General features: G+C 54.3%; 4 protein-coding genes across 4 annotated transcripts; 3 read left to right on the top strand and 1 right to left on the bottom strand.

The window, feature by feature from the left end:
* Positions 1-59: 59 nt before the first annotated feature.
* Positions 60-1,145, top strand: BDY24DRAFT_438481 (uncharacterized protein; the record flags this gene model as incomplete). Its single annotated transcript, XM_076644364.1, has 6 exons — positions 60-197; positions 276-365; positions 494-728; positions 815-846; positions 944-1,043; positions 1,120-1,145. Exons 1-6 carry the CDS (start codon positions 123-125, stop codon positions 1,143-1,145), a joined length of 558 nt encoding a protein of 185 aa, XP_076499807.1. The 5' UTR covers positions 60-122.
* Positions 1,146-1,466: 321 nt separating this feature from the next.
* On the top strand, positions 1,467-5,445 carry POX1 (acyl-CoA oxidase). The gene is made up of 22 exons (XM_076638819.1): positions 1,467-1,559; positions 1,675-1,707; positions 1,814-1,957; positions 2,044-2,105; positions 2,197-2,334; positions 2,398-2,446; positions 2,531-2,727; positions 2,836-2,950; positions 3,033-3,044; positions 3,118-3,300; positions 3,373-3,420; positions 3,516-3,617; positions 3,703-3,765; positions 3,831-3,906; positions 3,973-4,083; positions 4,157-4,263; positions 4,341-4,469; positions 4,537-4,550; positions 4,637-4,767; positions 4,837-4,917; positions 4,989-5,111; positions 5,198-5,445. The coding sequence occupies exons 1-22, from the start codon at positions 1,512-1,514 to the stop codon at positions 5,326-5,328; spliced, it is 2,097 nt and encodes a 698-aa protein (XP_076499806.1). The 5' UTR covers positions 1,467-1,511; the 3' UTR covers positions 5,329-5,445.
* Positions 5,446-5,554: 109 nt separating this feature from the next.
* On the bottom strand, positions 5,555-9,172 carry BDY24DRAFT_377761 (uncharacterized protein). The gene is made up of 9 exons (XM_076638818.1): positions 9,069-9,172; positions 8,388-8,922; positions 8,154-8,212; positions 7,979-8,006; positions 7,772-7,876; positions 6,446-7,657; positions 6,189-6,311; positions 6,089-6,098; positions 5,555-6,003 (listed from the first exon to the last, which is right to left on the bottom strand). Exons 2-9 carry the CDS (start codon positions 8,679-8,681, stop codon positions 5,930-5,932), a joined length of 1,905 nt encoding a protein of 634 aa, XP_076499805.1. The 5' UTR covers positions 8,682-8,922; positions 9,069-9,172; the 3' UTR covers positions 5,555-5,929.
* Positions 9,173-9,597: 425 nt separating this feature from the next.
* PNO1 (Pno1p) lies at positions 9,598-10,950 on the top strand. Its single transcript, XM_076638817.1, has 4 exons — positions 9,598-10,106; positions 10,201-10,284; positions 10,349-10,448; positions 10,687-10,950. Exons 1-4 carry the CDS (start codon positions 9,714-9,716, stop codon positions 10,902-10,904), a joined length of 795 nt encoding a protein of 264 aa, XP_076499804.1. The 5' UTR covers positions 9,598-9,713; the 3' UTR covers positions 10,905-10,950.
* Positions 10,951-12,006: the final 1,056 nt, after the last annotated feature.

The following is a 12,006-nucleotide window of genomic DNA, read 5'->3' as shown; positions in this document are numbered from 1 at the left end:
CCTACCATGACCTCCTCTTCTGCTCTCCCTTCCCTTCCTATGGAACTCGAACGAGAAATCCTTCGCTTTTGCGATCCCTCGACCCTCCGAAGAACGCTCAAGTCTCCCTCGCTTTCCTCGAGATGTCCTACCCAATCCTCTACGACAAAGTCGAGATCGAAGGATTCGACATCATGCAGAAACTGTTCTGTTATCGAGTACGTAGCCCTTTCGTTTCTTCCTCCGACGAGATCAGCGGAAGACTCAAAGCTCACTTCTCCTCCCTTCCATCGCAGAACCCTCTCCTCCATCAGCCTCAACTCGAACCCTACCTCTCCCTTCTTCAAATCCACCACTTTACTTTCATACACTCGGATGGAGCTGCAGTGGACGAGCGTAAAACATTCTTCCTCTTCCCTGCCCGTATCCGTCCAACTCGCTCTCTTCCCCTCAAAACCCTCACTCTCGCCGTCGGCGAGAGCCAGATGTGGTCAAATCTGTTTCGTCGCTTCAGTCCTTCGAAATTTCCCGTTCGCCGAAGAGAGATGGTCTGAAACGCAACGCTGTCAGGGAATTGAGAGGATCTGGAGGAACGACGCCCTTGCTCAGCCTTCTGGGAGTGAAGGAGATGGTTGTTCGAGTTTATTCCTCGAGGCAGAAGGATAGGATGGAGGCAAAGGTGCTTAGAGGGAAGGATTTGGAGGTAGTAGAGGCTTGGAAGGGTCGTCTCAAGTTTGAAGTGGGTTTGAGTTCGGTGGGTTGTTTTTCTCTCTTCCTCTCCCTCCTGCTCTTCCGCCAACCCCGCTGACTTTTCTCACTTTGTCTCCTATACCAGACGAACATCTCCTGGTGAAGCTACCCCATCCCGTTCGTTCCTAAACGTATCGAAGCTCGTCGCTTTCTTCCTTTCACTTGATCTGACACGCGCGTCTTCCTTTCTTTCGTTCCTCCTTCACTCGTTCAGTCTTCATCACGCCGAACAACACCACAGAAACCTCCGCGAGTCATCACCCCTACCTACTCTCCCTCCTCGATCAGCCTTGCCCCTCTCGACCTCGAAATCGGTCCGTCGCCTTCGTCTCGGACGCGTCGATGAACCCTCTTTTTCTCCTACCTCCATCAATTTGCCTCGTCGCGTAGCTTCCTCATCTACTACCCTATCATAAGAACTTTCGATACGATACCGCAACTGTTCTTTTCCTGCCCTCCTCCATTTTCTCCCACTCTGGGGAGAACGTCTCGTCGCACCACGCCCTCTTGCTCTCCTTTCACGAGCTCGACCTACCCAGATCCTGGCGTGCCTGACCTTCTTCCCCCTTCCCTTTCCTCTCAGCCCAGTCTCTGAAGCAGGCGATTTTTCTCGGATCCTCCCATGTGTTACCGCTAAAGAAGAGGCCGAGAATCGATCTCGGCTGGGCGAGCGAACGACCCGGTTGAGCTCTTCGCCTCTCCCCTCCTTCCTTCGTTTCTTTCCCCCCAAACCACCACCCCCACTACCCTCCCCACTTTTCCACTCACTAGAATTAACAAACATGGCCTTCCCTAGACCTAAACCAACAACCGTAGACACTCTCGCCATGGTGCGTTCGCTCTCTTCTCTCGCCGATCCAGCTCGATCCCTCCTTCCTTGCTCCTGAGAGGCCAGGGCTGAATGAAGCTGACGGACCCTTTCCGACTTTTTTTTGACTTTCAAAGGAGCGAGCCAACCCTCCCTTCAACGTCAGGAAGGTACGTAGAACTGCAGATGTTTAGAAACGTGAAGAGAGGAGGAGAAATTCGTTGAAAGCTGATCATCTTCGACTCGGCGACTCGTTTCCGCCCTCCTCTCGACCAGCTTGCTTCTTTGATGCACGGAGGAGAGAAGGCTCTCGTGAGGAAGGAGAAGTTCATGGCAGAGATCGCTCGAACTCCTTCTTTCCGACTGGACGACATCCACGATCTTTCCAAGGACGAGGTTCGAGAGAGGACGATGGAGAAGGTGAGCTCGAACGCTTTCAGCCCTCGGCGTCATGTCGTCCTTTCTTCGTTCTTTTCCTGACATTCGCCTTGTTCGTTTTCTCTCAGTTCTCTACTATGGTTCACTACGTGACGACCGAGTCTATCGAGACCTTCACCCTTCGAATGCAGTACGTTCTTTATGGCTTGCTTGTGATTCTCGAGTCCTTGACCCTCGTTTGAGCTGACCTCCTCTCCCTCCTCCTTCTTTTGCGTCCTCAGACTCATTGGTATCGCCGACCCTGCCTTCTGGACTCGATTCGGAGTTCACTACGGTCTCTTCTTGGGTGCTGTTCGAGGAGGAGCTACGCCTGCTCAGTTCAACTACTGGATCGAGAAGGGAGTCCTCGGACTGAATGGGTGAGTCGGTCTTCTTCGCCTCTCCCTTCCACTCGATACTGACTTCTTTCTCCCTCGGAACAGTGTGATCGGATGCTTCGCTATGACTGAGTTGGCTCACGGATCCAACGTTGTACGTAGAAAGACCTTCTTCGACGAGATCGAGGGGAGTTTCGAACGTCGACTGATGCAGGCTCTTCGTTCTTGCTCTTCTTAGGCTGGACTCGAGACGACGGCGACCTACGATTCTCACAGCGACGAGTTCATCATCCACACTCCCCATATCGGTGCTACCAAGTGGTGGATCGGAGGAGCCGCCTCCACGGCGACGCACTCGTCGGTCTTCGCTCAGCTCATCATCGACGGAAAGCGTTACGGAGTGAAGACTTTCGTTGTGCAGCTCAGAGATACCAAGTGGGTAGCCCTTCATACCTTTGGGATTCCTATCTCCTTCGAACAAGGAGCCAGTAATGAGAGCAGAAGACGCGTCGCTGATCGTTTCGTTTCCCTTCCTTTCTTCAGGACTTTCAACCTTCTCCCCGGAGTCAACATCGGAGACATCGGAAAGAAGATGGGACGAGACGGAATCGATAACGGTTACATCCAGTTCACCTACGTCAGGATCCCAAGGAGTCATGTTCGGCCTTCTTTCTCGTCTCGACGCGTCTCTCGTCGCTCGCCCGTGCTGACCTTCGCCTTCCTCTCCTTCCAACCCTCAGATGCTCATGAAGGTGCGTTTCAATCATTTCTCGCTCCCATAAGGGACTGAACTGACCTACCTTACTCTTATTTCGCCTTCTTCAGCACTGTCAAGTTTCGAGAACCGGAGAGGTCACCCAGCCTCCTCTTGCTCAACTGACCTACGGAGCCCTTCTCGGAGGTCGAACTTCCATGGTCACCGACTCTTCAAACTCTGCCAAGAAGGCTCTTACCGTTGCTATCCGATACGGAGCTGTTCGAAGGCAGTTCAGCAGCGCAGGAAACGAGGTTCGTCTCATCCTCCCTTTTCTCGTTTCTCTTTCTCGTTACTGATTTCTCGTTCTTCGTTATCCCCTGTAGCTCGAGACTCAGCTTCTCGACTACCCTATTCACCAGCGACGATTGATGGTGAGTGTCGACAGGAGAATCAAGACGAGATGATCTGTCTCATCCCGTCGGCTTTCGACTGAGCTGACCTCTCGATTCGTTTTCTTTCTTCTCAGCCTCTTCTCGCCCAAGCCATCGCCGTCGGATTCACTGCTCTCAAGATGGAGGAGCTCTTCGTCGATCTTACCGGTGCTCTGGAGACTCTCGAGCCCAACGACGTTCGTTCCTTTCTCTTTCACCCCCCTCGCCTCAACGCGCCTTTACTGACTTTTCGTTGCCTCTGAACCCTCTTTTTTGCTACAGCCGAACCTCGAGGAGGTCTTGGAGAAGCTGAAGGAGACTCACGCTACCTCGGCTGGATTGAAGGTGTGTTCAATCGACCTCCCATTTTTTGTTCGTCTCGTGCTGACTTCCGCTTTTCTTTTCCTCAGGCTTTCTGCACCTGGGCTACCCTCGACTGTATTGAGTGGTGCAGGCAATCGTGTGGAGGACACGGATACTCCGCTTGTGAGTACCTTTCTCGATGCAACTCGTTCGCGTCGCCCATTCACTGACCTTTCGATCGTTCTTCAGACTCTGGATTCCCTGCCATGTACTCCGACTTCGCCGTTCAGGTCACCTGGGAGGGGGCCAACCAGGTTCTCGCTCTCCAGGCCGGTCGAGCTCTGCTCGGATCCTTCAACGGTGAGTTTCTTTGGTCGGCTCTTCCCTCCCTTCCCGCTCATCGTCGCTGAGCTCTCGTCTTTTCCACTCTCAGATGGACTCAAGGGAAAGAAGCTCGCTCCTGGAGTCGCCTTCCTCGCTCGACCTGGAGTGCTCACTGCCAAGTCGAACGGAAAGCTCGATCTTGAGGATATCGATCAGGCAAGTTCCCTCTCCTCCGTTCTCGAATCGAGATCTCCGTCGCTGACGCCGTCTTCCCTTGTTTACACTTCCTTCAGGCCTGGGCCTGCGTCGTTACCAACCTCACCAAGAAGGTCGCTGCCGACTACGCTAAGAGGGTGAAGGCTGGAACGAGCAAGGAGGTTGCGATGGAGGCTGTTTCCCAAGGTCGATTCGTTGCTGCTAAGGTTCGTCGTTCTCTTCTTTCTCTTCGTCTTTCGACCCTCCGCTGACCCTTCTCACCCTCTCTCGCAGCTTCACACCACTGGGTTCGTCTCGTCCCGCTCCTCTTTCCTCTTTCCGTCTAAGACGAAAGCTAACTCGTCGCGTCTCCTCTCTCCTTCTCGTCCTTCAGTTACATCTTCCGAATGTTCCGTTCTGCCGCCGAGGGAGCTCCTGCTGGACCCGAGCAAGATGTCCTGCTCATGATCTGCAAGCTCTACGGACTGCATCAGATCGAGGAGCAGGCTGGAGCTTTCCTCAAGTGTTCGTCCCTTCGTTTCTCGATTCTCGTCGAACTTCGGCTGACTCTCCTTCTCCCGTTCTCTTCTACAGACGGATACTTCCAAGCCTCTCAGATGGACAAGATTGAGACACTCGTCGACGAGCTTTGCGCTTCGCTGAGAGCCGTCGCTGGTGAGTCTACACACACCCTTCCCGTCTTCGAGATCGAACATCCAAGCTGACCTCGTTCGTTTTTTCACCAGTCCCCGTCGTCGACTCCTTCGCCCTTTCGGATCACATCATCAACTCTCCTCTCGGTCGCTACGACGGAGACGTCTACCAAGCCTACTTCGACCAGGTCCGACGAGCCAACCCTCTTCCCAAGGGTACGTTCCTCTCTCTCTCTCCTCCCCTCTCTCCGTTCCCGCTCCCGACGCGTCGCTGACCTCTCGTTTCGTTTCTTCCGATGCAGTCCACCCCTACTTCGAGCGACTGATCAAGCCTCTCCTCGAGAGGCAGCCCGTCGAGGAGGACGGCTCCAGGGACATGGGCAAGGAGTTGGATCAGGAGATCAAGGAGATGGCTGTCGAGGGATCGAAGTGAAATCCGTTCGTTCTCGTTTTGCTCTCGTGCTTCTCTCGCTTTTTCTAGACGTTTTGTACACTCGTTTTCTATGGTTTCTGTTTCTCGCATCCATCTCCCTTCCTTCTTTGTACGATCTATCAGAACAAGATTTATACCTCCTTTATCGCATGCCCGCTCACCTGCTTCGACGCGTCGAGCTTTGGTCACGGTCTCTTTCTCGCTTCTCTTCGTCAACGCGCTCGAGTAGAGTAGAGAACACGAATCAAATCACGAAACGTAAGCAAAAGGCAGAGTCGAAACGAAAGCAAGAGAAGGCTCGGAGGCGGACACGACGGTCCGACCTCGACGAGGGAGAAGAAGGTTCGTCCGTCGAAAAGAAAGATATCGAGCCGGTATAATATAGAAAGAACGAAAGAAGGAGACACAAGAAGAAGAGAGCATATAGACCGAGAAAGAAATACAACGATGGGATTGCCGAGCCGACCGAAGGTCACGAATCGACCGGAAGGCAAAAGCAAAAAGGAAGGCAAAGGAAGAGAGGTGGGGGGTGTGAAAAGCAAGCAAGATAAAAAAACGATGGGAGCTAAAGGGCGAAGAGAGAGAGAGCTGGAGGGAGCGATCAAGGCTTCTTCATCCTGTAGGGGATCTCGTCGAGGAGTTGTTGAACTTGGTTCTCGTCGAGGACGGCTCCGGCTGAGAGGAAAGAAGGAGAGGAGGCAGGTCAGTGAGGAGCTTGACGAGAGGCGAGAAGCACGAGAGGGAAAGGAAAGAGACTCACATCCGTCGCACTGAGAAAAGGAGAACGAAGAAAGGAGGAGAAAGGTCAGTTTCAGAGAGACGAAGGAGACCAAAATTGGAGGAGGGACAGGAAGACTCACCTTCGCCTTGCACTTGAACTCGTCGCACAGTCCCTCGAGATCAAAGTTCTCGGGGATGAATCCAGGGACGGTCATGATCTTGTTCCAGACCTGATCGAGTCTCATGTTCTTCGCCTTGGGGTCCTGCTGAACAAGAAGGGGGGCGGGGAAATGAAGCGAGAAGAAGAGTCAGCGTTCGGCGGTCTGTCGATCTCTCGCTCTCGAATGGACAGGAAGAGGAACCAAAAGAAAGGAAGGATTGAAAAGAAGGTACGAACGGCAGCAAGGAAGATCTTCCCTTCAAAGAACTTCTGGTGGTTCTCCGGATCCCAAGGAACCGACTGTCGCTTCGCCTCTGCCTCCATCGCCGCCGAAGCCGAAGGTCCACTGAGCATGGCGTACTTGCTGCTCTCTGCTGCTGCCAACGACGACGACCCCGATCCTGATCCTGAAGCGACGGGGACGGGAGGACCGAACGTAGCCGGCGAACTCGACTTGATTATCTCGTCCAACGCCTCCTTCGAGTGGTCCTTCGGGCAGCTGCTGTAGTTGCCAGTCCTCTTCATCTCCTCGTACTCGGCCGACGAGATGTTGTACTCGAGCATGAGCTTAGCCTCCTCGGGTCCGTAGGAGATGGGAGAAGCTTCCGACGAGACGGTCGACGAAGGGGACGCGTCCTGGGAGTTGGAGTTGTTTTGAGGCGAATCGTTTTGAGGCGAATCGTTGAGGAGGGAGGCCATGGTCGAGGCAGTAGGGGAGAGAGGATTGTTGCTCTCGAAGGCTGGAGTGGTGAAGGTGGGCATCATTCCGTGAAGGAAGAAGTCGTCGAACTGGGATCCGTCGAACTGGGCTTGACCTCCGAAGAGTTCGTTCGACGACGGTGAGAGGGAAGGGTTGGCGAAGAAGTCCATCTGGGCGTCGAGCGACTGAGGATCTCGGAAGGAGGTGTAGGATGGGTTGGAGGCGAGGAGTTGGAAGGAGGAAGGCGAAGTGGCTTGGTCGTCTGAAGGGAAGAAGGCCGTTGGGGAGAAGGCGAAGGAAGGTGGAGAGGGAACGTCCAGAGGTCCTCCGTTCGAGTCCAAGAACGACGGCGAGAACCCTCCCATCGACGACTCCTGCATCGGCTTCTGCTGACTCGTATTCGAGTTGGACCTCGAGCTCGATCCGGGGATGTGAAGATCGTTGATGCTGGGAGCCGAGAACGCGTTGAAGCCAGAGGAGGAGAAGCCTTGACCGGGCTGGGTAGGAGGAGTATCGGGGTTGCTGACGGTATTGAAGATGCTCGACGGCGAGTCACCCGAGGAGGTAGTGTTGGGCGAAACCGAGTTGCTGATGGAGGTATGGGGCGAGGAGCCAGAGACGAACGACTGGGGTGAATCGGCGTCCTTCTCTTCGGGAGGAGAGAGAGGTTTGATGGCGTTGACGGGGACGGACGTTCCTGATCCTCCAACCTTGTCGGAGAACGAGAAGGTGAAAGCGGATTGCTTGAGCTGAAAAGAAAGAAAGAAAGAAGGGGAAGGAAGGAAGAGGTTCAGCGGCCGAATCGTCGGAGGGTCGAGTCGGGTCGAGTCAGCGACGAGAAACGGGTCCGAAGAGAAACTCACAAGAACGTTCTCCTGCTGTAGTCTCGCCAGAAGATCCCTCAGGTTCTCGTTCTCCGACTTCTGTCCCTCGGTAGCGACGAGGAGAGCAGTGACCTTGTCCTCGAGCTGAAGAAAAGGAAGAAAGAAAGAGGGCCGCGCGGACGTCAGCTCGTCGTTCTTCGAAGAGGAACGACAGAGCGACCAACGAGGGACGAGAAAAGAACATACATCTTTGACATGCTTCTCCTTCCTCTCCCTGTGAGAGAGCCCCAAGAACAGAAGCGAAGGAGGTAAGTTTCGATTCGAGGGAAGGAGGGAAGGGGCGGAAAGTGGAGGGCGAGGCCGAGAGGACCGAGGGAAGGATCAGGGAGAGGGAGAGGGAAGGAGGAACGTTTCTGCTCACCTGAAAGCTCGTTGAGCGGCTCGGTTCTGCTCCTTGCGCTTGGTGAGCTTCCCGTCCTCCTGGATGAGCAGAAAGGGAAGGAAGTCAGTGCTTGCGTTTGAACGAAGGGGAAGGGAACAGAAGAGAGAAGGTGTGGATGTCTCGAACCCTGCGGAGGTGGTCTCGACTGGGCTCCTTCGGCTAGATGTTCTTCTCTTCTGCTCTGGGATGAAAAGAGAGAGGATGTATGCTCACCTTGGCTTCTCCACCGGACTTGCGGCGAGACTTCTTCGCTGCCTCGTCGTCGTCTAAATGAGGAAAGGAACAAAGGAAGGTTCCACCGTCAGCTCCAGCTCTCTCCTTCTCTCCTTCCCTCTCCTCTCCTCCCTCTCCTTTCAATCTACAACTCACCCTCAGCCGCCTTCCCCTTCCCTGTCTTCCCCTTCTTCCCTTCCAAAGGAGTTCCTCGCGCTCCGTTCTTCTTCCTCTTGTGAGCCTGAGCGTCCTCGTCTGCTCCACTCGATCCGTAATCGTCCTCTCCCTCTGCATCGTCCTCTCCTCGGTATTGCTGGTACGGGTTCATCTTCATGCCGGACTCTTGACTGTCGCTTCGATCTCGTCGGTTGTCGTTGGCGGTGGAGGACTCGGAGGCGTCGGGTGAGATTTGAGGTTGAGCGTAAGAGGTCGAGGAGGTGGAAGGAGGAGGGAGGAGAGGTTGCGAGGTGGATTGGATCTGTCGTTCGAGGAGTTCAAGGAAGCCAGCGTTGTCGGGGAGGTTGAAGTTCCAGTCCTATAGAACGCGGATATGGGACAGAGTCAGTTCCTAGTTCGTTCGAAAAAGGAAAGGAAAGGACAAGGAAGGAAAGTCCGAAACCGCTCGCTTGGTCATGAAGCCCTCCTTCTCCCTGTCTCAAGGTAATAGAGATCCGTACTTACAAAGTTGGGAGCTGCTTGAGCCATAGAAGGAAGCTCTTCGAGAGAGGAGAGGGAAAGAGAGAGAGAGAGAGAAAGAGGGATTCGAAAGAACGGTGGGTGGGTCGTGGTTAGGCGGGAAAGGAGAGAAGGGGAGGAGAGAGGACGAGGACGAATGGGCTTCGAGGCGCGCAGAGACGGTCTAGGCCCGTTCAGTTTTTAGTCTCCGTTCTATCTTCTGGTAGAGACTAGTCGAGAGGAGGAGCAAGAACAGAGGGGGCCAGAAGTTTTGCTGTTTTTTGAAGCGAAAGAGTTGAGAAAACGAAGGGAGAAGGAGGGTCGGGGACGAGCTCGCGTCGAGACGCTGACCCGGCCAGTCTCGACCTTCTCTCCGACTTCAAGGCAATTTTTTCCTACTCGTTTTATCTAGACGAACTTGTCCTACCACGGCTACTATCTGGCAAGTACTTTCTCGAAAAGAAAGAACGAGAAATAAATTTTGGAGGCGTTCAGTAATTCTGCAGTTTCGAGCTCTTCCTTCCCTCCCAACGTCCAACTCCTCCCCTTCTTCCCCTTCTTTTTCTTTCTTCTTGACCCTCCCTACCCACCACCACCGCCGTCTCTACTCGTTCTTTCTCTACAAACCTTTGTTCAAAAGCTTCAAGCGCCATGTCCTCCTCCTCTCAAGCGGGCCCTTCGAAACCCACGACCTACTCCTCCCAACCTTCGACCCTCCTCTCCACCCAACAACCTACTCCCATGGATGCTTCCGACTCCGACGACGACGACGACGATCTCATGATCGACACCACTCCCGACGCTCCTCCTCCGAACCTGATGCCTCCTTCCTCCACCACCCTCGACCCTTCCCTCCCTGCGTTCGCCGCCCTCCCAGCTTCCGCTCAGGTTCTCGACAAGAAGGACGAGTTCCGACGAGTGGTGATTCCGAGTCACAGGATGACTCCGTTGAAGAAGGAGTGGATCAACATCTATACTCCTCTGGTCGAGATGGCAGGCCTGCAGGTTAGGATGAACGTAAAGAGGAAGTGTGTCGAGATAAAGGTCAGTTGGGAGGAGCGAAGGGCTTGGAAGCTCAAAAGCGAAGAGCTGACTCTTTCTTTCTTCTTTCTTCAACTTCTTCCTGCGACTTTTGCAGACCTCCAAGCACACCCAGGACGTCGGACAGATCCAGAAGGGAGCGGATTTCATCAAGGCTTTCGCTCTGGGATTCGACGTCAACGTGAGTCCTTTCAACCTCTCCTCTTCGTTTCGTCTTCGCTGACCTAGACTCTTTTCGTTTCTAGGATGCCATCGCTCTGCTTCGAATGGACGATCTCTACGTCGACACCTTCGAGATCAAGGACGTCAAGACCTTGCACGGAGATCATCTTTCTCGAGCTATTGGTGAGTTTCGAGTTTCTTTGAGCTCTCCTCTTTCCCTCCCTCTTCGCTCCCTTCCTCTCTCCCTCTATCTCTCTATCACACCTCCTCTCCTCGCCTCTAGCGTCTTCCTCAACTTCATCTATCCCTTTCATCCCCGTCCCTTCGCACCCTTCCTCTCACTTTCCCCTTCCTTCCCAAACCTCAACCTAACCTCAAACCCTCCCTTCTTCCTCTTCCCTTTCCTTTCGCCTCCCCTCAGGTCGTATAGCCGGCCACGCAGGTCGAACCCGATTCACCATCGAGAACGCCTCCCGAACCCGAATCGTCCTCGCCGAAACCAAGATCCACATCCTCGGATCCGTCCAGAACATCCGAGTCGCTCGAGACGCCATCGTGTCCTTGATCTTGGGGTCGCCTCCGGGGAAGGTTTACTCGGGACTGAGGACCGTGGGAGCCAGGTTGAGGGAGAGATTCTAGATGACGGTAGTGTCTTGGGTTGAGGAGAGGAGGAGTGGGGGAGAGGAGTGGGTGGGAGGGGACGGGGAGGAGGGAGAGGGTTTGCTTTCTTTTTGGTTTCTCTTCGTTTGCTTTGGTTTCTCTCTTTTTTTACGATGCTTTCTTCTATAGGTGTCTTCAGTGTCCTGCTTGTTGCGAGGAAGGACTCCTCCGGCGGGTTGAGAGCGGTGCATGCCTCGAAAGGAGAGAAGGCTGAGACGAGACTGGCGACGAACTCTCTCGCTCTCTTGCGATGGCGAAGGAAGGCTACGGCGTAAAGGTCATCCAAGAAAGTATATCGAAGCTGTATCGAAAGAAAAATAAGCGTCCAAGAAAGATCACAAAGCGAAAACGAAACCGAAACCGAAACTCGACGCGTCTCCCTCCACCCTCCCGACCCACCCTCTACCTCTCCCTTCCCCACCTCTCTCACTCTAAGTCGAACTCAACCCCTTCCCTCCCAAGTGAGCGTTCATAGCCTCTCGGAAACCGTTGAGTTTGTGCTGATCGATCGAACCAACAATCGAATCGAAACCGAAGGTCAGCGTCGCGTCGTCCCCGTTCCTCCTTCCTCCCCTGCTCGAATCAAAGCATAATAAAAAAAAACTCACCCATCCTCCCAGCGCACACCTCCCTCTCCCCTCTCCTCCTTCCCCAGTGAAGGGACACTCTCCCTCGAGCGACGGACCTGCTTTCGAGCACGCTTCCTCTCGACCGATGATGGTTGCTGGGCAGTGAGGCGTAGGGAGGGTTCGGATTCGGAGAGGTGCGGGCATGGTGTAAGGGGAGTGGGAGGAGAGGTTGTGCGTGTGGAGGAGGTGGTAGCTGGAGGGGAGGGGGGTTGAAAAGAAGGGACGAGGGAGGAGGTTAGCTCGACGGCGCGACGAGGAAGGAGAAAGAAAGGGAGCAGGGAGAGCTCACCCGTAGCCGCTCATTCGAGTGGGGAGGTCGGATTCTCCACAGTACTCGCCTGATGAGAAATGAGAAGGAAAAGGGGGGACGGGAGTCAGCATGGGCAGGAGAGGGAGGGACGAAGGCGAGAAAGGGAGAAGAGCTCACAGAAAGCGACTCGAGTTCGAGAATC

This window comes from Mrakia frigida (assembly GCF_051309035.1).
Source record: "Mrakia frigida strain ATCC 22029 unplaced genomic scaffold BDY24scaffold_4, whole genome shotgun sequence".
NCBI lineage: Eukaryota > Fungi > Basidiomycota > Tremellomycetes > Cystofilobasidiales > Mrakiaceae > Mrakia > Mrakia frigida.
The sequence above is the reverse complement of the archived record's forward strand: the minus strand, read 5'-3'. Positions and strand labels throughout refer to the sequence as shown.